Raw genomic sequence first — 24,799 nt, 5'->3', positions numbered from 1 at the left:
TGCAATTCAAAGAGAGAGGCAGAGGCAGAAAGAGAGAAGAAAGCGTGAAGAAGGATGTGAGCTTGGTCTGTGTGTGCAAACAAGAGGAGACAGAGGAGTGGAGCAAGAGAGTAAATAGGTTATTTCCTGTGAAATGAGAATTAGGAGTGAGTTAATCTGCTGAGGAGTGACATAGTGACAGAGAGAAGAGAGAAATAAGGAGGGAAAAGGGGGGCTCCCATTGTGTTTCCGCTTCCTTTGTAGAGTACAAGGGGGTCAAGTCATAAGAGTAAAAATACAATACAGTACAAACAGCCTTTCACAGACAGAAATACACAGACATACACTTTTAGGACACACACGAGCTCTCAGTCAATGCACGCAAGTACACACTGTCCAGACAGCAGAGGAGGCAGGTGTCAAAATGGCACCTTTATCTACCCAAACATTCACCCCAGAGAATACCCTTCACTGAGACCAAACGCTGGCAATGGCAAGAGATAGCGTCCTTTTAAAGCACAGTCTTATCTGCCCTAGAGTGAAGCTGACACTGAGTGACAGGAAAGTTGGTTGGGACGCGGTTGCAGAGGCTACAGGCAGCAGATACAGTAGACAAAAGGGGGGCATAGCCTGTACTGACTGACTGAGGCTTGGGTGGTGGTCTAACAACACGCCCACGTGCCTGTAACACTAGCCTAGCCTGCCACCACCCCTCCCTCCTTTCCTCCTGCTCTGAATCAGGCCTTGCAGAGTTGCTGCCTCTTCATAAAGCAGTCCTGAAATCAGCTGCTGTGTTTTATATTCATGACCACCTGCTTCACTCACTCACCTCTCTGTTCTTTGGCTCTAACACTGCAACGACTTCTGCATGTATAGTCAATCCCCACACTCTTCCCTATCTGCCTGTGCCACAATAGGGTGTCTGCACTGCCTCGGTCACATGACTGTGCTTGTGTGTGGTGGGTCATTCCTAATGAGGCGATGCTGCCTGACTCATCGTCTCTATAGCGACCGCTGTACCTCGCTTTCTCCATTCGCAGCCATTCTTTGTTTTCCTGTCACACGATGCAGTGGTTTCTCTTAAATCACAGGTAAGAGAGCTGTTTATGTGAGTGGATGTGCTCTTGTATGCTCACCCACCCCACTCTCCATGGAAATACCATGATTGTGCACAGTAGTCTAAAACTGTATCTTGCCTCTTTTCCTTTAGAAGCAAAAAAACAAAAAAAAAAAAAAAAAAAACATGGAGGTGAGAAAAATATGGCGAACACTTGTTTGGTCCTGTCAGCAGTGATAAAGGAAATACTGTAATGATGCGGGTAGTGTTCTCTCCTAGACTGTCAGCGAAAAGGGTGAGAAAAGGGACAGAGGGAGTGATGGGAAGAAAGAGAGGCGGCTGACGCCGGCACAGTCTTAAAATAGCCTGACAGTAGGTAACTTGACAGAGTGTTGGACATTCATTGAACAGGTTCTCCTGCATGTGACAACACCACGCGATGCACGTCATCCCAATCTGTCAATCAGCTGATCAATCAGTGAGGATTAATTTGACAGACATGGGCAAAACACGGGAATGTTAATACAGCCATAAACAGAGAAACGGAGTGTGTTTAGCAGCGGTGACGTGATGGCTTACAGTGGGTAAGGGCAGGAGTGCAGACAGAGGAGAGGCTGTTCATTTTAGCATTAGTGGGAGGGACAGTAGTAAATGAATATAACCAGTTTGGTGAGGTGGAAGCAGGAGGAGGAGAGTTTTGTAGCTTGCTATTCCACTGCAAGCAGGGACAGTGAGCTAAAATGGCTGCTTGTGGTGGGAGAAAAATGTGAGACAATGATCCATGTTAATGAAAAGCCATGGACATGACGACAGACAAAGGGGTCCATAAACCAGTTAATGGCAACCTCTATAGGAGTTAATTTCTCCGACATATGGATCTAGCCATGGGGCCAGACAGGGAAATGGCTGACGCTGAGACAGATGTGAGTAAGGGGGTTCAGAGAGAGTTAAGGAGGGTGGGGACCTGAGAGGGGGAGTTAGGGCTCATTGGGAAGCTGGCACTGATGGCCACTACTCTCTCCCCAACCTTGAATATGGGTCAAGTCTATCTTTGCTCTTTAAGAAGCTAGTGATTGAGGTGCCTGGCCATGCTGATTGTGGCTCTTTAGGAGTGCTGGTAAGGCCATTACAAGGAGCTGAAGCACTCCCTACTGGGTATACACCTCCCTCACCCATTCCCTCCCCTCTCCTCCACCTCTAGAGCCTCACTGAACACATAAGGAACCAGGAGGGATTGACGGATATTGACAGGTACAGGGATGCACAAGTTCACAGTGCATGTGCAATAAAGTAAAGACAGAGATAATGACAGGTAATGACAAACTGTAGAAAGAGAGAGGGCGAGGAGACAAGGAGAAAGAGAAGTGTAAGAGATGCTCCAAAAAGAGCCTGCGGCTGGTTGTGGTGGCCAGATGTGATCTGAGAGATAAACCAATCACAGAAAGGTGAGAGAAAGAGAACAAGATAAGAGAGTGATGAAAAATAGAGAATAAAATAAGAAGACATAAGTAAGGGGACAGTGAGATAAAATTAGTTAAATGGAAGTGTGATTAATTGAAGACAGAGACAGAATGAGAGAAGAACACTGAAGCTCCTGGAGATGGGATACTGCAAAAATGATCTGAGGCTTTGGCCAGTTACTGTGTCATACTAACACAATGTTTCTGCTTCAAGATTACAGCAACAACGAGCTTTCAATTGGTCCTGAGAAATCAAAATAGAGAAGTAGAGATACAGTATAAAAAAGGAGCAGCTGAGTGATGTAATGGGAGAGATTTGTTTTTCATAAAGTGAATGAGCAAGAGTGAAATGAGTTGAACAATAGTAATGTAATGGAAAAATTTGATTTGTTAGGTGTGTGTGAAGCATCAGATGGGTTTTAATAGGATGGAAAAAGAGGAGCGGTTTGCCATCCACAACATGATACATGTATGAACGTATGTCATGTGTAAGTTTAGGCTGAAGTGTGCGACTTTGTATAGGACAGAAATGAAGCTGAAGTCTCGTTTATCTCTCATAGATACAGGACTGACCTCCCATGACGCCTTTCTGTGTCTGTGCAAGCGTGTGTGTGCGTGCGTGCAAGTCAGGTTGGTGTCATCAGAACCAGGGAGGAAATCTAGAAGGATTTTAGAATTTTGGTTATAAGTCAAAGAGAGATAGTAAGAAGAGGGAAGGCGATTAGAGATTGAGAAAGAAAAGGGCGGGATATCAACATCAAACATGACCACTACACAAGGTGCTGGATTAGGAGGGGATATGGGGGGAGGAAGGGAGACAAGGGAGGAGGAGGGAGGAGGAGGGAAGGGGCGAGCTGTGGTTGTTATGTTCATCGTGGTCTTTACCTTTTTGATCCACTTCTATTCAAGCATCGGAAAAAGGAGAAAGAAAGAAATAGAAAGATAAAAGAGAAAGACAGTAAGGAAGAGAGAGAGGCAAAGTAAAGAGAATGAAAGAAAAACAGATGCAGGAAAAAAGAGAAAATTGAGATTAAATAAAACGCTGTCCTTTCTCTCTCTCTCGCTCTTTTGTTTTTAAAACAAGTTATCTGTCTGTGGTATGGTTGGCTACTCAGAGAAAGCATGGCTCAAATGGAAAATGAGGAGGGGGAAATGACCTGACCTGGGTTTAAATTCATTTCCATTGCATTTCAGTTTTATCAATAATCCCCCAACAACACAATCCACCCCCAACCACACACTCTTGACCCCACCTCCACCCCTCTTATTGCCACGTCCATCCCTCACCCCCTCCCAATTTGCCTTATGCATAAGATGCAGTTCCAGGAACCTGTTGGAGAGAGAAACAAACAAAGAGCATCTTCCTGTAGTCCTCTTCAGCTGTGGAAGTAAAGAAAGAGTGGGAAAGGTAGAGAAAGAGATGGGAGGATGGTGTATGGAAGGTCGCTGTCTGTGGTGAGTTGTCTTTATTGAATCCCTCTTTCTCCAAGTACTGTCTGTTGTAACATTAGAGTGGTCCCTTGATCTAAAGAAAGCGATGCTTTTGGCTTTGCTCAATTTACAGAGTCAGGAGGCTCGCTATAGAAGCTAGCGAAAACACCCAGCCCATCGACCGTCCAATCAATGGGGAGCTGCCGGCTTGCCTGGCTGAGGCTAGCTCATCAAAGAAAAAGAGAACAAACAACAGGGGAAAAAGGGGGCTCCGCAGAGTGGAACACCTCAGAAACACAGAGATAAACCAAGAGCTACTCTCTGGGGAAAGGGGAGGAAAAAAACAGCGTAAAGACAAAGAGAGTCGAGACAAATCAATAAATTGGTATGTTGAATCACACCAAGGTGCGGCTACCTCCACATCCATGACGCCGTTTCGTACCTGTTGACGTGGGTGCGTTGGTGGAGATTTGAGAGCAACTGGAGACTTAAAGAGGAGCAAGCAAAGCATTTGAACACTGACTTTCACATTACAGGCACTGGCACAATTCTGTCCTCTGTGGCTCAAGCGCGAGTGGATCGCCATGTCTCTCGAGAAGAGACATGTCAAAAGGCTGGTGGAACCCCACTGTGAGCGTGACGCGCACGTTTCACAGGGAGACAGATGTCAACGGGAGCCCGATGACACCAAGTAGGCTTCTTCGTAAAGCAAGAAAAAAAGGTGAGAGAGAGCAAAAAAGGGAGAGAGAGAAGGAGGTAAAGAGACAAATAACAAGCCAGAAAAAAAAACAACAACAGCTAAAAGGGAGAGTAAGCAGTAGCACAGTCAGTATGGGGGATGGCCTTGCGTCTTGGCAGTGCAGCGGAAGCAGCATCAGTATCAGCAGCCACACTGATCATTTATCATCGTATGCCAAGATCAAACTGGACAAACAACTTCCATGAAGACCTGGGGAATGGAAGCCATTTTCAGCCTAGAGGGGTAAACAGGAAAAGCTATCAATGCGAGTGAAGCCAGGGAAGGGGGCAAGAAAGCCTCATATCCTCACCACCAGCTGCGAGCGCAATCATTAGCTCCAAGGTTAGGGATGAGAGTGGTCAGAAAGCATCCAGAGCTTTCAACTTCACTGAAATAACTCCTGGAGAAAGAGGCTGGGGATTCATGGGGACACTGGAAATCAGTTTTTTTTTTTCTTTATAGGAACCTAATGTAAGCAGAGCTTGTCTGCTTTATGCAAGTTAAAGTTATATTAATAAAAAATGTATTATAAATGTATTTTCATTAATGGACTACTAAGTGTGTTTTCCTAAAAATGAGGAAAATGATTTGTGATGAACTGCAATGGCATGTTGAGAGAGAGAGAGAGAGAGAGAGAGAGACAGAGAGAGAGAAGTCTTCTTTAATGCTGCAAAGAAGGGGGAAAGGAGGAATAGGGGAAGCGGTCCTCTTCTGTTGACTGAATGACTTCAGCTCTTGTTTGTCCTGAAAAATAGACATTAAACACACACACACACACACAAGATCATCACACGTACCTAAGGACACGCACACAAACACAGAGAAAAGACACAGAGACTGTCTTCACAGTGAGCCGTAGGTTAGTTTAAGGCCACCTTGGTTGTTTGTCTGATTCATTCAGCATTTCTTTTTCAGAGCCCTTTTGAGAAATAAGCCACTGCCCTCTCTCCCCTTAATCACTCTGCTCAGTGCTCTCTACAACCCTATCAATTACTCCCACACTAATGAGAACAGCCAGACGCGCAAGCACATGCGGATGCGCACGCACACACACACACACACACACACACACACACACACACACACACACACACACACACACACACACACACACGTTGTTGCATTACTGCGGGACAACCTAGCCTCTGTCTCTTTCATAGTGCTGAGAAATAACATGTCCTCCCCAGCTTCTTCCCTCTCTATATTCTCCTTCTCTCACTTTACATTTTTCACGGTAAAGAGTCATCCCTTTCCAAGGCCTGAGCAAAGCCTACTGCTTCTCATTCACCAAACATTTATGAGCCCCATGTCTAATGGTGCCCCTATACATATTAATGGGATTTCATTTTCAGCTACATCAAAGTGTTTCCTCTCCTCCCCTGCAAACTTGTCATATTACAATGCCATTATTCCTTCTACTGACAAACTCTTTCCGACAAGTCAACTATCATTTCCAGCAGCTTTGTGTCCAAAAAGCGGTGTCTCATAATGAATAGGCAGTGCTGAATACATTTGTGAGGAAGAATCAATTTTATAAACTGAAACAGTTGCAGAGCTGCAAAATATGAAAGTAAAAGCGGGGGCTATGAAGTTACCTAAAAAGCTCTGCAGACTCTCTGCTGTATAACCTGAGTAGGTGCTTTTAAAGCCAGTTCTTGAGCTACATGCATATTAACAAGATAAATCTCGTCTGATGAAATAGCAGAGGCACAACACTATGTCTAATGGCCCTGGCATGACTAGCGTGGATGGCCCCAGCAGACAGCATTAGGAATCAATAATGATGTAGCACAGTGTCGTGGTGGAGGAGGGGGGGGACAGGTAAAGTTCTCTCGCAGGGTAGATTGACTTTGACTTGGTGTACATCTGTGTTAAGATTGCAGTGTCAGGTTTCCACTGCAGTAAATACACACTGCAGCTGTGTGCATGGATCTGTGATGTCTTAATGGAAGCCAACAGTCTACAGCAGACTGTGACAGTGTGAAATGAGAGTTCAGTTGAGCCATTTTGTCTTGCTCTGTTCTGGTTGGCAAAAACAATGCTATGTGGCGGGGAGGCCTCTCAGGGCTTTTTGGCTCAATGAGATATGATTTGACTTGTTGGCGGATATTGTATTTTGCCAAGGCGATCCCACGCAAAGTAACACACACACACACACACACACACACAGATTCTGGACCCTTGCTTGAGCTCAGCTGACAGAGGTGTGTGCGTGTCAGCTTGGCTCAGGCTGTCACCTCGTTTCAGGTGACTGGAAACATGGCGTCTGTGTTACTCGCACGTAGAGAATGCTGTCAGACACAAACATCGCACAGAGCCATCAGTGTGGCTGTAAAGCATCTCAGCCACTGTGCCTCACAGCCTTTACATATAAACTCTCTATTGTTCACTTTTTGTCAAGACAGTGGTTGAGAAACACGGGTCAGTCTTAGAGCGCCTAGCATTCCCAGACAAACATGAACGATGGGGCATTACCAAAGCGATTAGCAGCAGCAAATTCAGTTAATTTTGACAAATCTCTGCTGAGGCAGAACTGAAGAGAGCAGCGCGCCCCCTCTCCTGGTAATTAAAAGTGGCCGAGTTGAGTGGCATGTGGTGAGACGGTGAGTAGGTTTTTGGGATGAACAGTTTCAGCTCTGAGTCTGAAGGTGTCAGGTTGTATTTAGTTTGTCAGACGAGCACAAACACGTAGAGCGGCCGCGGCGAGAGTAGCGTGCGTCGGTGTGCGCGCATGTTTGTTTCTATTCCATTGCGTGTGTCTGTGGGAGTGCAGCTCGGCTGAGAGTCTCCAGTGGAGGAGAGTGGCAGAGGACAGGGGTAATTGGCTCTTCTTTGTCACCTCAGACAGGCGGGACTTTTCATCATAGAGGGATCAGCTTCCAATTTTCTAAGCCGCGCAATACTTCAGATACAATCAACAAGCTTTTTTTCTCAAACACTGGGAGGAAAAATGCAAGTCAGCAGCTATTTAATCATCCCTTTGATTGCCTTGCGGAGAGAGAACATGCTCCCTTGTGCAGTCAGAGGGAAAAAGACAAGGTTAGAATGTATGAGGAGAAGAAGTCAGGTACAACTAAACAAAGCTACCTTGACCGTACGGGTACAATACAATACAGAACACTGAACTAGAGCACATGGGCTAGTGGAAGACTAACAAGCAAAGTCACTGCAGAGGGTCAACCTGACCACAGCTAACACTGACTCAAAGGCAGGTGAACAGAAGGTGGAGGCAACTTGTTGCTACTTGCAGGGCTTTGAAAAAAAATATTCACAGCGTAAAATTAATCCCCAAAAAGCCAAGAAACCCAGCTAACTTCTTATCTATAACTGTGGCTGCAACCTGACTTAACAAAGTCTCTCAAAAGGTAAACTGAGGCCACAAACCCACTGAGCAGAGGAAGGGCAAAGACTGAAAAAGGGGTACTTTGAAGGAATTTCGCAGCCTATCTCTCAGGGCTGGATGCTTGAATATTTGTCCAACCTGTAAAAGAAAAAGAGAACAGACAGCAGAACAGACAGAACAGAATGATTTGATACTGTTGCAGAATGATGGACAGAGTAAAAATAGACGAGAGAATAGCATATAGATGAAAGGATTACAATTAAAGACCTTGGAGTGCAGGTAGAAAAGCAGAATACAGAAAAGAAGAGTTAGAATAGGTGACAGAGAATGAGGTGAGTGACCTCAGACAGAAGAGGTGAAGAGGGAGAGAGAGAAGAAGCGGAGAACAAGAGGAGGTTAGTGGCTTGATCTGGACTCAATCCCAGAGCTTGCAGCAACAACTGCACCTGTGGAGAAAGCAGAGAGAATCACCCCTTATAAACCCCAGATAAATTAAAAAAGGCCCCTGCCCTGAGAAGACTCGAGTACCCCAGTTTGTTCCCCACAATCCCAACAGCCCATCCCCACCCCTGCTATACCCCCAGTTCTGCTTCTGCCATGTGCTCCTGCACAGTGAGGGGATCAATTCTGAGAGTAATAATACATGAGAGGGAGGAGGGGAGACTGAGCGGAGATTTTCACATGAGTGAGGATCAACACAGCACCATATAATCCGGGCTGTGTCTGCTCCCTTGGCTGAGTGAATGTGATCTTGTTTGTGTGTGTGCATGCTTACTCAGTGGAGGAAGAGTAAGGAGAGAGAAAAGAGCAACTGTATGCCCCGCTTTTGAGAGTGTGAGGTAGCCTTGTGTGTGTCTGTGTGTGTTTGCAGGCATGTGTACACCTTCCACGGGGCTCTGAGCAGTGCAATGAGGAAGTCGGCTGTTACCGTGGGGACATTAAAATGTGTGGTGCTCCAGGTCATGTGGTCCAAAATAAGCGTTTTGCTGTTTGTGTTAACGTTCCTATTGTGAGGAGTTGCATACACACAACACCCCCCTGCCTTCCAGTCTCACTGCGGCCAATTTTAATTTTTATTGAAAATCAGAGGGACAGCAAAGGTGTTTGGCACCAGATAAAGGCAATGGCATGCCCCTGGGTCAATCAGCGTGTGAGTGTGAGGTGGTGTGTGTTACACTGCTGTGATTTGCTAATAAAGGTTGACTCCACATTTGCAGTGGGTGTGTGTGAAGTGCTTATCAGACCCTGGGTTTTGTGGAGCACTGTCTCCCATGTGAAAATCCCCTCTCAGCTACTGGTGCGTCACTCTGTCGATGAAGAAAAAAGGTTTAGCGCTCTGTGTGAGTGTGTGCATGTGTGGCCGTGAACTGTAAGTGTGCGACAGAGAATGAAGAAAGACAGAAAGAGATAGCAGGTGAGGATAACTGTCTTGTTTTGTTTTGCTTATGTTGAAAAAAAAAATAAAAACAAAAAGCCAGATAGAGCAAATGCACACATGTGAGTGTGACAATGCTGTTTACTGAGGGTTTTTTGGGGTTGAAAAGGGGGCAAGAGGTTTAGGTGGGAGTAAAGGGAAGGATGGGAAGGGCGGTGAATGGGGTGAGGGGGGGGGGGGGAGGATGACAGCATTTCAGTACTCACTGTAGGGGACACACTCGTACTGGATCTCCAAATACTTGTAGGTGCCCGGGCAGGGGTCCGGAAACACATCCGATCCTGCTACCACCACACACTGAGTGCGGTTATTACACCTGCAAGAGAAGATAAACAGGGGAAGGAAGGGAAAAAGGGGGGGGGGGAGTAAGTGATAAAAAATGATGAGCATCATTGTAAGAAAGACAAAGAGGAGCGGGTATAAAAAAACATCTTCAGGCTCAGAAAGACAGACAGAACAGTAGGGAAGGGAGCAATTTCACACTAGACTAGATCATGTGACAGCTGCACCCGAGGGGAGGTGGAAAACAAAGGGAAGTGGCGGGGTGGTGATTGTGGGGTGGGGTGGGGTAGGTGAAGGATAGAGAAAAGTACGAAGGGAGGGAAAAGGCAGTGTGAGGGCGAGTGACGTAAGAGGTTCTCTCCTGGGGGATTGTGAGTGGGAGCAATTAGAGGTGAGAGAACAGGGAAGGACGAGGTGGGCTAAAGCAAATACTCTACACCACGGGGAGCAGGGAAAACAGTCATATGTACATAATACATCTAAACACGTCACCGCATGCCTTCTCACATTTGCAGACCTCAGAAAACACACAGAGAAAAGGACGCACATTCGCACACACGTGCACTCACTCATTCTTATCACATAATCCTTCTCTATCCAGCTTTTAGCATTTCTCCCATGCACGGTCTCTCCCATCCTTTCTATCGCAAATCTCTGCTGCACTCACTTTATCATCCCATCATTTCCAGCAGTCTCTTTCCTTCCCTCTGCCCCCTCAATTCTCTCCTCCACTTTTGCTCCCCTGCTCTCTCCCCAAGCTAGCACCCTGTGCCTCCATTACATGCGTGATGGATAGCTGGGAGAGGGCTTCCATTGATCTGTGCTCAGAGGAAGCAGATGCTGAGCATAAATGCAGAGAGCAGTTATAGGTAGCCCTACAAATACTCTTGCAATAATCCCAAACATGTACATACACACACTCACACACATCAACAAAACACCAACCACCATATACCAAGATGTAGAGGTGTTCTACATCGAAAAGTGATGCTTCAGTATTATATACTGATTTCACCACCCCAGGAAGAAAAGCAAGAAATTCAGGACAAATTATGTTGTGAAATAGTATCTTGTTTCCTCAGCCAATAACAGGCTGTGGCTCTGTACAAACACATACACAAGATCCAAACAGATCAATAGTTACCTCTGTGACATTATCTTGAAGGCGTCGGGCAGGTAGCACTGCACATTCTCCATTTGGAAGGGGTCTGCGTCACAGATCTTGTCATCGGTGCGGCCGTAGTTGGCCGTCTCAATCATGATGACATCACTTCCAGGGCAGCGCAGCTCGATCGGGTAGCCCTCGCACGCCAGCTCTCGACGCATCAAGCCGAAGGGCATCATTGACCGGCTCAGAGCTGTAGTGGAAAGAGGCAAAGTTATTGATAATTCATTTAACCTTAATACTTTTAGGAGGCACTTCATTATTTAACCACACTGTAAATATGATGTGTAGTTTATGACAAGAGCGAGCAGAATGAAAGTGGTTCCTATTTCCTCATGCAAAACATAAACTAGCCATTACTGATTTGCCTTTACTGGGTACAAATATTTCAGTACTGTTGATGCACAGCCTGGCAATCCAGCTATCACATTGGAACATCACAGATTGCATATTGGCATCACGGATTTTCCACCATATCAGCTTCTCCAATGAGATGCTGCGCCACTTGTGAAACAAACTGTGAGAGTTTAAAACGTTAACAAACTCCTACACACAGTCAGGCAGCAGCTTATCATTTTCATCCCCACACTGGAGAAGATCTGCATGTCCTTCCCTGTATCATTTAATGTGCTCCACCTCAACGAGGTGTGAGAGCAGAACCTTAGGATTCACTCCGAATAATAGAGGAAGTAATGGTAGAACAAGCAAAAGAAGAAAATCAGTGCCTGTGTACACTTTCACCTCTAGGATGTACACCATTTGCACACCCACTGCTGTTAATCAGCTGTCTGAGAGGCATGTCAATGTACTGCTGTGGCCAGAAGCGGGGCTCTGTGTGGAGAAGGGTCAGCAGGGACATTGGGGTGCTCAGGGTTAATCGCTGAGCCAGGCTGAGAGGCATGAAAGAGGGCTGCAAAGAGGTACTGAGAGAGACACTTGCTGTCTCTCCAGCTCTCTCCATAATGGCATACATTTCCAGTGGCCTGAACATTCAGTAGTTTCATGAACAAAAAAAAGATTAAAAAAAAAAAAGTGGATATCAGTTTCTTTTACAGCTCAGATGTAGGCAGGGACACAGACAGAACAGAAGTAGAGACAGAGAGTTATTCGGCAGTTTTATGCAAGTTTTATGTGGTGTTGCAGGGAAAGTCATTGTTTCACTGAGCTGAGACTCCTGCCTCTGACTGTGAGAGCTGCTATCCATGGTCCTGAAATGGCAAAACTGCTGCTGGGAAAGTAGCATCCGGAGTGTTGGAGCTGTGGCACAGAGGACAGGTATGGAGCTGTCCGCTGTCCTGAAGAAGCAGAGCGCTTTAACAGAAACATCCTTTGCACTCAGTCAGTAGAGAGGACGTGGCGTATATTAAGTTACATTTCTTCTTACATGCCTACCACTTTCTGTACAGAGGATTTTTTTTTTTGTTTAGTTTCAGTAAATTAGTTGTGTACTGTACTCTTGGTGGCACTTATTCATAGTAATGTTTAGGTCAGGGGTGTCCAAGAGAGACACTGTCCTGCTTGTTGTCCTACTCATGCCCTAATCACCACTGATTACCTAGATCAGAAGTGTTCAGTCAATCAGAAGCTGTAAGTGCAGGGATGGTTGGGAACAAGCGGGACAGTGGCACCCCTGGTTTAAGCTATGTAGATTATTTAAGGGAAATTACCTATTCTGCACATGGACCAGTGTCCTTTTTTGCAACTTCCCTACACAATTACAATTTATACACTAGTGGTAAGGAATTGTGCAGTCAGTTAGTCTGAGTGATATTATTAAATTGAGCCTATAAACATACATACTGTATGTTTGGCCTCATTTATGTACAGTCTAAGATTAAGATTGTAAAGGATGGTTAGCTAAAATAGGCACTGTTCAGGTTCATTTCAGGCTCAAACTAGGATTTCCGAAGTCAAGTGAGTGTTTTACACTCTTGGTAATCTGAATACATTTGCAGTTGAGCCTCTAATTCTTCCTTGTCCAACTGACTAAAAGAATATATAATTGAAAGGACAAGGTTAAGTAAAGAGCGGACAGCTCTCGTGGATATTAACAAACTGTCACATCTAAACAGAGCAGTGTTACCAGGCTCAAAGATAGAGGTTCTTTTTGATTCACAGGCCAGACAGCCTCAGCAGCAGAGAAAGGTACTGACTCAGTCCCCTTTCCTCCACTACCGTGATAAAACCCACAGAGTGGGACTGTTTTCACTTCCTGACACTGAGCTAGCACTGCTTAGGTTTCAGCTGCTGTCCATTCAGGAGGACTGCCCATCTGGGTCAATGTCAATGTCAGTCATCCCAGACATGCTCTGCAGTGATGCACTACATGATTCACTGCCATTGGACTTGCTCATATTTCTAAATGCCACCCATTTATGCTGCGGGACTTGAGTTCAGTTGTGTAACTAACGCCATTAAGGCTGAATGACTAGCACAGACAGACTTCAAATCTTTTATGCCTCGCCAGCATGCAGTGCCAGTGCCAAATCACAAAGGCCTAGATGCAAAAGCGCATACTAATTAAAGCACATGGAGATGCAAACAGCAGGCGAGGCCAGACAAACAAGTCCACACACAAATGCAAAAACCCACACAAGCAAATTAGCACAAACGCATACGTACTGGACAGATGAATGTGCACATTCACAGGCGAGCACACATACTTCCACCGTTGCATACACGCTCATTCACATACACACAGAGTCCTGATGTCACAGTGGGATTACAATGCATAGTGTCAGTGTGGGGCCTTGTTCTTTTAACTACCCTGTGGTGTAAGTACACAGCAGCAAACAGCTGGCCACCGATTAGAACCATACAATGAGCCAAGAGGAGAGTATAACTGAAGGGGCCACCAGAAGTGATCACACTCAGTGCCTGTACACTGTGAACCAACACAACAGGAACATTAGCCCGCACCAAAGGGGGGGGGATCATATGTTAACCATATGTTTCATACCAAACACACTGAGCATTAATAGAAACAGCAACAGCGGAAAGGCTCAAGTTTTGGGTGAAACACAGCACAAGCACAACGAGAGGGTGAGAGTGGAGTAGGCCGTTTCACCAGCAGAGAATAAATACAGATGATTCCTGCACTGTTCTGATCAATAAAGGGACATTATCGCTACTTACTGTATACTATACTGATCAATGTTGGCTTTTGATCATTTTAGTTTGTTACCAGCTGTAAAGTCTGGAGTAAAAGTGGTGTTTAGAATAAAGAGCTAATAAGCAAAAAATTACACCTTACACATCACATTATTGTTTTTTAAGTTATCTTTTTGTGACCCCCGCTTATATAATATATATTTAATCATAACTACCAACCAGAACAACCACCCTAGTTCTGGCACCACTGCATATCTCTATTTCTGCCATGGTGTATCGTATTTCACACCTACATATTTCACATCTATGCACCCACTGTTTGACATGTCCCAGGTTTAAGGTGGAATTCACAATGGAGATACAACAGGATGCACCTTACATGCCGATTTACGCAGAGATTTTTCAATGGCATATTCACAAACAAGTATGGAATCAGTGTGTGTGAACTTCAGGTGCTACGTGTGTGTCAGCCAGATGGCCTGAGGCCCAGCTGGAGCTGTGGCTGGCTCTGAGCTGAGCTGGGATGAGATGAGCAGAGGATAAGCTTGGACTGGCCATGGGCTATGATTGTCCTTCACTCTGCAGGAATCCATTAAGGTTTCAGGGTCTCTTCAGCCAACACAGGCACACACATACGCACATGGTCATTTAGTTGTGCCTGTCAGACTCATAATAGCTGGATGACAAAGTGTCTTCCTCAGCAGCAGCCATATGTATAGGTGAATCTAATCCCTCACAGTGAGAATATGACTCATCTCCAGCAGTATATAAAACTGCGTTAATATCTGTCATCTTCAAGAAGTGGTTAGCAATTGTCACACATACTGATAATGATATGAGCCAATTTGATAATTATACAAGCTGATTTACATGGAGGTGGCAGTGTGCAAGAGATCTCACACACAACCACACAACAGACAGGGGCCTGGTGTCACTCCGGGGCAGCTGGTGTGAGAGGATGAAGCGGTTGGCTTCATAATAGAAGCTTCATACAAATTAAGAGCAAGAGAGAGAACTGATTGGATTTGACTCATTATGCTCACACAGTAATTAAAGCCGGAGGGTGGATAGATGCAAGGACCCTCAGAAGGTTTTGTACAAGCCAAGCTAGTCTTTGCACACCCAAATTCTTCCTTTACCACTATGAGTCTCCACATCTGTTCATCTGGAGATGATGAGATATAACGCGGCAACACTTTGGAAAAGTAAAAAGAAAACCTAGCTCTCTATACAGTTGAGAGGCAGACTTGGAAAGATGACATTTACTGTAGGATTGTGTAGAATTTGCAGCATGAATGGCAAAGATTTCTCTTCATCGAAACATTGCCAACATTAGCAGTGAGCTTTCAAACATAAAAGCGCTATAATTTCATTTTCTCCAATAGGTTGACCTTGGACTGTGTTATCACAGACGCTCTATAGTGTGTTTTCTCAGAAATAATTGAGTGAGAAGGTTTGGCCTTGCAGGTAGTCAGAGACTGTGATAGCAACTGAGTCACAATAGAAGATTATACTTGTGGAGCTCTGTGGCCCTAAGGCTGACTTGTTGGCTGGCTGACTGTCTTGCAGGGGCTGAAATGTGATCAGCCCCTCTTAGCCCCTCTGTCTGCTCCAGCAGTCATCTCCTAACGCTACTCATTAGCATCGCACTGAAGCATAACACTAGGGAACATTTTCACATAGCAGTATTAGTAGTTGGGATACTGTCAGATACTTGTTATATCACCATTCATAAAATGAACTTTAACTGGCATTAAGGCTAATAGGTCTGTATCTTCTTTTTGCCCAGAGATAGCAGTTGAATATTAAAAGTGTACTGCACATGCTCTAGATACATACTGTATGCCCTGAAATTCAGCTCTGACTCTACAACTCGCTCATGAGTTTCAGGTTAGATTCTCAGAAAAGCTGACAAAGAAGAAAAAGTGATTTAACAGTTATTTGACGAAAATGATGGGTCTCAGCGATGGGAATCCCTTTCTAGCAGAGAGTCGTTCAAACCAATTTTTCCAGTATTTTATCAGCTTAGTGCTTTATCTTATCGACTTACTTAGCACTGCGAGTTAGTGTAATGACTCGCTGGAGCATGGCCTGTCACCACAGACAAGTTGAGGCGTTCTGGCCAGGACTGTCACATCCAGGCAGCCTTCAAGCAGAGGAGTTGTGACAAAGTGACATCCTGAGACAAACCTACAGGCCTAACATGAGGGTATAGGGGGTGGGGGGCTGTGCGAGCTTGAGGGGCAGTGTGTGTGTATAAGGGTGGCAGGGGATCTCAAAGCTAGGATGCTATCTCATCTTTTGACTCCTCTGCTTGTCTCTTACAGGCGAAGGAGACAGAGGAGATGAGATGAGAAGCGACTATATGAGAAGTCACCAGTCATGCTATAAGGTCAGAGCACAATGCAGTGCCAAAATGACACACATCCACTGTGATGGAGAGAAGTCAAGCTAAGAGACAGGGAGGGAGAAATGGAACAGCCGAGCAAATGAGACAGGCACAGACATAGAGAAAAAGATAGAAAGCATCAAACTAGACGCTGGCAGAAGATGAACATGACGACTATTCTTTGTGGTGACACAAGGTCACCGACATAAAAGGAGACAGATTTGTGGGAGAGAGGACCTCCTATTGTTCTGATCTGTTCAACACAGATACAGTAGCTTCCCTCCTTAGCAGCCCAGCACTCTAAGTGAACTGAATTACAGCATAGTCCATAACATTACATCATTCATAAGAGAATTAAAGTTGCCGCTGCTGGAAACAGGCTACACACATCCCCATGAAACCCATATTCATGCATTTGGAAGGACGCACACACAGACAAAAATTCTTGCAGGCAGACTCACACAAGCCCTAACCCTCATCCATCCTCAGCCTCAAAAACTCTCAGTGTGTGTTGACAAACTTTGCTGTGGGGGGAACTACCAGGCATAGCAGAGAGAGATTAAGACACGCGGTTAAAAAGCCACAGAGACGCTGAGCAACACAAACACACAAACTTGAGGAGAGAGGCGAGACGGGACGTGCTCATACTGTCAAACCACTTCATTGCTGGCCTTGGCGCCTAATTATGCAATAACAGTGCCTCAGCAGGGGGAAACGGCATAGCCCGAAATAAAAATCAACCTGCCTAAAAAATAGGAGATTCACCCGGTGTAAAATATCCTGCGTGTCCCCTGGGAGTGGAGCTGTGCTACAGGCCCAACACAACTCTATTCTGTTCTCTGTTTCCAGCGCATATCACAAGAGGCAGGCCGGCAGACTGTGAGTCAGACCTAGATTCATATAAACACTGTGGTGGAGTAAAACTACAGGTGCTGCAGGGAAACAGCCACAGGGATGAGGGGGAAGTGGAGCAGAGAAGCAGGGAGTAAAGTGAGAAAGATGGTGAGAGACTGAGGAGAAGAAGGAGAAGAAAGTGATAAGAAAGAGGAGGGAGAGTGAGACATAAAGTGTGGAGGAGAAAGCGAGAGAGTGAGCAAGCACCACGCAGGGCCCGTTGTCAGAAAGATATGTGTGTGTGTGTGTGTGTGTGTGTGTGTGTGTGTGTGCATTTGAAAGAGCTGCAAGTCACATCCAGAGGACTGTTAGGAAAGATGAGTGTCAAAGCCCAACCCTAGCGCTGCATTAGACACTTAATTAACCTCTTATACGCTAAGCCAAGGGCTTGGACTTGTGGACAGAATGTGTGTGTGTGTGTGTGTGTGTGTGTGTGTGTTCGCTGTGTATGTTTATGAGCCGATCAGTGGGTTTGCAAGTGCATGTAAGCAGCTCCAGTGTGTAGCATTCTGCGTGTTTTGTTTTTTTCTACTATCTGACACTGTTATCCATGGATGTCATCTTGTTCATCTGCGGTACAATGAACACATTATGCGTGTTCCTTCTATCTTTGTGTTTTATCTTTTTCACCACAGAAACATCCCTTAATCCCTCATCCTATTTCATCCACCTAGAAACACTCATCTACCTTCCCCACCTGTGTTCTTCACCACCCTTTACTTATCTCCATGTCTTCATTTCTCCCTCCCGTCCTACGTAGCTCTCTCCACCTCTAGTTTTCCCCACTTCTCTATTAATCCCTTTCTCCTCCTTCTCTGCCTCTCACCATTTTACCATTTCTCTCTCCTCTGCTCTACTCTCTCTGCCTTTGGCTGCTGGCTGTAAGTTGCTCCTGGTCACCAGTATCTGCATCAACAATTTCCAGCCCACAGAATAAAAAGAAGCACAAGCACACATTCTTAAGCACATGAAATGCTTATGCATACACACGAGCACGTCTGCACGCACTCATGAATCAGCACAAGCAGATACACACAGTACTTCATGGCTACAAAGCCTCAAAGTTATGCATATAGGCCCTGAGAGAAAAGAGGCAGCTATCACACAACTGCACAAACAGGAACCCAGTCCTCAATCCTTTATGTAGGAGCTTGTTTGCAGCACACAAATCGATGTACACAAACTAACATACCCCAACACACACAACTACAAGCAAACACAAACAAAATGGTGTACACACATACAAAAACACTAACACTGTGAGCGAATGAATAAACAACACGGCACCGCCCCAGTATACAGATACAGACAGATGAGAGCAGTACGCATCAGCTTCAAAGGGGGGTTTGAAAGAACACACCGCCACTGCCCGGCCTCTCCCTCCTTCTCCCGTCCGCCCCCGACTCCCAATATATGTTCAAAGGCCATCCATTAACCTTTCACTCACACGGGCCTCTCTGTGATCTACTGCTCTCAGCCAAGGGCTTTGAAGAGCACAGCAACCCCCAGCATTGGGGAGGGAGTGAGGAAAGTAGCAAACGATAGAAATACAGAAAGAGGCAAACAGAGAGAAAGGAAAGGAAAAGGATGGAATGACAATGATAAGAGATGTCCGCTGCTAACAGATAGCCGGCAAAGGGTAAAGTAAAAAGAGCTGATACTCTAGTAGAGGAGGGCGGAAAGACAGTGGAGTCAGGCGATGAGCTGAAGAGGAATAAGATGGGGAAGAAAACATAGTAGGGTGGGTGGAGAATGAAAAAGAGCAGGGAAAGGCCAGTAAAAAGGGGGTCGTTTAGGGAAAGAACATCACGACACAGAGAGAGAGAGAGAGAATGCAATAGCTGAGGTGTTAGGGAAGAGAAAGCAGATAGACTTGATGAAAATGAGAGGCGAGTGTCAGAGTGAGAGAAGTGTTGTGTGTACCGACTGTTGCTAATAAGATGGGGAGGCAGCGAAAGATTGAAAACACACGAAACAGGCAGAGAGAGAGAGAGAAACGGGGGGGAAAAAGGGTTTAGAGCAGTTCTTTATTGCGGAGATCGGATGATACGTAGAAATATTCACAAGTTGCTAGATTAGCAATTAGTGTCAGCGGAGCCTGAGAATTTCAGCTTTATGGCAGAGAGATAACATGGTGAAACATATTCAAAGGCCGTTTTCACACAAAATGGGAACATTTACTTTTCTCTATAAATACATAACAACGAGCCAGTTTTGATGGCCATGGTCTACAAAATACAAAGCAGGTAAAAACCTGCTGGAAAGCCTCTCTATATAGATCAACATTTATACTACCCACAGTAATTCAATGCAAGTCAAATGTCTGTGCTGTTTTATCCAATAAAAAAAAAAAAAGGGTCATTTGTAGCAACCAAATACAACTGCACTGTTTTATTTAATGAAAAAAGTAAACACATTGTATTTTGCATTTTCAATTTAAGCAACATGTAAAATAATTACCAGAAACAGAAGTTAGCAGATACATATCAAAGAGATATCACAGAAACACATAACTGATTCTAATCATAATGCTTGAGGCACCCTATAAGATTATGAAAGAAAATAATTCACCATGACTTTGACAGAAATTTGAAGAAACAGACAGGGTTCAAATCAGTGAGAAACTTGAATGTAATTTCAGTGCTCTGACTGAACTATGCTTAGATTTTAAGACGTAATAGCTGCAGAAGAGCAGAGTTAAGAGTTTACAAAACACATAATATAATACAATATACTGTTCAGTAAATTCTAGAAGAAGAAGAAGCCAAGTGCACATAGGAAGGTTAGTGGAATTACCGTTTTATTGCCTCCTCTCGAAATATTATTGCTACAAGCCTGTCAGAGAATCAATTCTTATGAATTAGTGAGCAGGTCGCAGCTTTGAAATTATCATTTTAATATTACAGTATTGAGGGACTGAAAGTCTACTTTCTGTGTGTGCAAAAATCTAATATTGGATGTGGTTTCAGGTCAAGCATTTTTTAGATCTTGACTCAGAATTTTAAATCTAGGGTTGAGCGACACTTAACATCCGAAATAACTGTCAGCCCATAAAAAAGCACCTGTGTGCAAAGGCAAAGTGAATTCTTTATGAGAAAAAAAAACTACCTACCCCTGCATTATAGAAAGCAAAATACCGCATTGAGATCAGTCCCCATTCAGACATTCTGCCACCATCCCAGAAAGCTGAGAGACTAAAGCACTTTGTTGAGAAGATGTGTAAAAACAGCTAGTTTCTCATCCTTAAATAATAGCTACTGTTCAGGGGAAAAGGCACAGCAGAAAAAAGCCTGGGAGAGGAGGAGAAGACAGATAAAAATGTCTGCGTGTGCACTAAAGGACCAGGGGCCTTTCCACACGACTGATCTGAGAGCAAAGGCTTAAATACAGGGGAGATGAGAACAGATTCCACCAGTCAGCTGGCACTGGCGTCCTGATATGAGTGGCACACACATGCTCATACAAATGTTCATACGCACACATACCCATCTGGACAAATAAACACAAAGATTTAGCAGACTCTACAGATGCACATCATTATGTACTAATGGTTATACTGCACACATATAGTATATGTTATTTTCATACTTGCAAATTTAAACATGTTACACATTGCAGACTGAAAGGAGCTACAAATAGCCTTATGATTGTCTGGCTGTCACCACTGTTGCACATAAATACGAACACTCATACAGCACACACAGAAGCTTACACTGTGCAAATGAAAGCCCTGTGTCAGGGCTTCATCACGTACAGCGCAGCTGCCTGCAATGTCTGCCACATTAAGCAAGTCTAATGGGCATTCAGAGCAACAACACCGCGTATGAAGAGTTGTACATTATCAAGCATTCTGGTGAATCAGCGGGACATTCTGTTTGTCAGGGTACGCATGTCAGCCTGCGACGGAGCCTGTCGGGAGAGGAGAGTGGAAGGGTTTTGTACCTCTACTACGATAAATATGGCTTTATTTGCGAAGGTTCAAATGAGTTTGCATAAATGGATGAAAATACTGGTCTTGTTTCACACAGCTACTGCATTTAAAAAGGAAGGAGAGGACTGCGCACTGATTTGCAAGGATAAATATTCACTGTGTGAGATGGGTCTCTAAGTGTTTGTGGGACAGAGCAGGGGAGAAGTATGAGTACGAAGCTCGCGCTGTTGAGGAACATTTGCGTTAAAGTAGGGAATAAAAATGTGAGTGTGAGGGTAAATAAGTAAAATGTGAAGCCTGGACTAGAGTTAGGTTAAAGCATGGCAGATTAGTCAGGACACAGAGGAGGAGCAGGGGTACACATTAGACTGTGAAGCCATGTGTGATGACCCTGCAGGTTTCCAAATGTGCTCTGATTAGCCTGAGACTGATTTCAGCAGCTCTCGCCACATCGAAACTTTTGCCTTTTTCCTTTAAATTCGAGCTCATTTATTTCCTTTTTCTCTGCCGTTCCTCTGGTCACACTGCAATAGATAGAATATTTCTCAGCCAAAATTCAGTTGCCAAAATTATGTGCACAACAATGGTGTGGGTGTGCATGAGCATGTGTCAGTGCGCATATCTGTGTGCTGGTTTCCATTGGAAAAAAAAAGATTTTCTTCATTTCACCAAACCAAATGTTGTGCCTGTGCTTTGTGGATGGATACAGATAACAGTCAATTGATTATTAATGCATTATTAATACTCCCCAAGTGCCAGGTCACACAGATAGTTGGAAGCTTATTTTCACACAAATACGCACACCCACACAAACACAAAACAACATAGCGCCATAGGCCAAATGTGTCCGATGGAACAGAACGTACGCTACACAAATCCACTGGTACAAAAGCAGCCAAATTAAGATGGAAAAACAGCACCTACTCAAATTAGAAGTACACCTAGCCAATCAGAGCCTCTGCAGTGAGGGAGAGATAAAACCGCACACAAACACGAGCACCCTCCCACCCTTGTTTTCTTTAACTCCTCCTGCCTCACTCAAAACCCCTCCCAGTGGTGGCCATGTCTCTTCCTCGTGCTATTCTTCTTCTTCTTCTTCCTAACCGTCCATCAGCCAGCAGCTCACTGGCACAGAGCTGACCGAGAGCATACAGCAGATGGTGTGCTGCTGTGTGGCAGGCCACTAGCAGGACACCCAGCGGCCCCTCCTTTCCCTCTCAGGTCCTCTGCCTTCCCCAGCACAATCCCTGCTCCTCCCCTCATGCACACCTTCCAACACCCTCACCCTCCAGCATTACTTCAGCTCAACCAGGTCACCTGCTGCCAGGCTTACAACAGCTAAACTAGTGCACACACACACACACACACAAATAAAATGAAATTTCTTATGGTGCATGGGACATTCAAGGAGGTCACACATATGGCACCATTACATGCACGGATTCCCCCTTATACTCTTGCCACGCTCCAGCTAACATCAGGATGACAAGAAATTTTATTGACATTCACACATACAGTACACTCACTCACACTCGCTCACACTCTTTCTCTGTCTCCTAGAAACAGTTTGGTGAAGTGCAGTGTTCCTAGCCTGGAAAATCACTATATTTACAACCTAATCAAAATGCTGACATATAAATATTACATTCTCATTTGCAATAACCTGGTCTGGCCATTTACAGGGCAACGTGAGGTCAACATAAGCTTGATTGCAACATTCCAAGACGGCTCAGTGAAGCAATTCAAAATTATAAATATCACAATCGGTGTAGAAATAGTAATTATATACAATCTAAATACTGAATAAAGACATACTCGACTTATACTATATGTAAGTTATGTGATGATATTAAAAATACAGCACAATGTTACTTTATGTTTACGTACCTTGCGAGGATGGAGCAACGTTGCTGAAAGCTACAGTACAGGTAAAGATGATCCAGATTGCAAGAGCCATGTTGGAGGCTGACCAAGGGGCTGGGCTAAAGCGGACAGGTGATCAGCAGGCACAGGTGAGGGGATAGCACTTCCTCTGCTTACACCTCCCTCAGGGCGATCCTTCATGAAAAGAGGGAAAGAAATAACAGACAGGGGTAAATACCTCATAAGAATCAGTAACTTACTGCCGATAAAGAGGAATTATGCTACAGTTCCGGACATCTGAATTTGACAGTGTTGACTTATTTATTCTGCATTCATCACTGGAATATGTGATAATAACTCTACACAAAACTGAGCAGCTCACGGCTGGTATGGCATGCTAAATGTTATATCAGGAGAGGAGAGGAGAGGAGAGGAGAGGAGGCAAGGCTCCCCCTCTGGTGGTCAGGTAGAATGATCCAACAGAGAGATCTGAGGCCATTTTGTGCAGGACAGCATGGCAACAGCTGTTGCCACTACCAGCTCATCACTCTACAGCATTTGAACACTTGATCGAATCAGACATGCTACATATGTTTTGGAGCTGTTAATGGAGCTATATTCAGCGAATGAAAAATACATGTCTTCTGTGTGAGTTTGTGTATGAGCATACACACAAAGCAACAGAGTTAACAGTGGTGACTCAGTCAACAGTGCCGTAGGGCTTGCACGTTTCATTTGCCTAATGAAATAAATCACAATCTGGAACTTAAGCTTAGTTTTTTTGACAGTAGAGCCTGCTCTGCCCCTCCAGGGGCTTAAAGACAAAAACAGTAGAGACTGCACTGTTAAGAGCTAATACTCATCCTGCGGAGCTTGCAGATGAAACAGACAGATTCAACTGTCTATTTGTGTGCACAGTTTTTTTGGGGTGTGGTGATGATGTTCTACACTCTTTGTGGGCTTCTTTTTTTTGTGTTTTAATTTGACTGCAATTATCCATCAACCAAAATAAGTTTATTGTAACTGTCTTGACTACTGACTTGACTTTACTCTACCCCCCTTTATTTCACACATGAAGACACAATACACATTTTATATAAATACAGACAAACCCTGCACGCTCAGATCCATAGATTCAGCTTCTATACACTGCCTGTGCTAGGCTGACAAGCACAAAGACCTTTTCAAACTTCAACAATTTGCTATATGCAATTAGTAAGAGCCAACCCTTTCCAAAAGTAGATATGTCATGCTGAATCACAAAGAAATTCACAAGGCAGCTAGATGTTTCCACTTCATACTTGAAATAATGGTTAAAGTCAACATAAATGTGCTAGAATGAGCTTACTACATACTGTAGTATACCTGCTGTTTTCTAACAGTGTGCTTCTAACAGAAAAATGCAGCATTTAACCCTGAAAATAACAACAAGGAAATTTTTAGAGTAAGAGCACTGGATTTTGATTTTGACTCATTAATAATATTGTAGAAGTTCCTGCATGTTTTGATTTGATCATCTTTGTATATTGTATATTAGGAACATGCCCAACAACATACAGGCATGGCTACACTCTTTTCTCCTGGCAGCCAAGATGGCAGGTCCTGAGTGACTTCAACCCTTTCTTCATCATCACTGATTTGGCTTCCCCCCCACCTTTCCAGCCCCTCCTTTTCCTGACCTTCTCTGATATTTACCCTCCTCCCCAGTGGCTGTGGCCGG

The 24,799-nt window shown here is 44.5% G+C and overlaps 1 protein-coding gene across 1 annotated transcript in view; it reads right to left on the bottom strand.

The window, feature by feature from the left end:
• Positions 1-24,799, bottom strand: part of adgrl1a (adhesion G protein-coupled receptor L1a) — an 85,296-nt gene that overhangs the window by 24,039 nt on the left and 36,458 nt on the right. Inside the window, exons 2-4 of the mRNA XM_026352095.1 lie at positions 23,104-23,274; positions 10,871-11,084; positions 9,651-9,760 (exon numbers count right to left, since the gene is read on the bottom strand). Coding sequence (XP_026207880.1) covers positions 9,651-9,760; positions 10,871-11,084; positions 23,104-23,173 — 394 coding nt within the window. The 5' untranslated portion in view covers positions 23,174-23,274. The remainder of the gene's footprint in view (positions 1-9,650; positions 9,761-10,870; positions 11,085-23,103; positions 23,275-24,799) is intronic.

The sequence above is a fragment of the Anabas testudineus genome, chromosome 8 (genome assembly GCF_900324465.2).
Source record: "Anabas testudineus chromosome 8, fAnaTes1.2, whole genome shotgun sequence".
Classification (NCBI taxonomy): Eukaryota; Metazoa; Chordata; class Actinopteri; order Anabantiformes; family Anabantidae; genus Anabas; species Anabas testudineus.
Note: the sequence above shows the minus strand (reverse complement) of the source record. Positions and strands in the feature narration are given on the sequence as shown.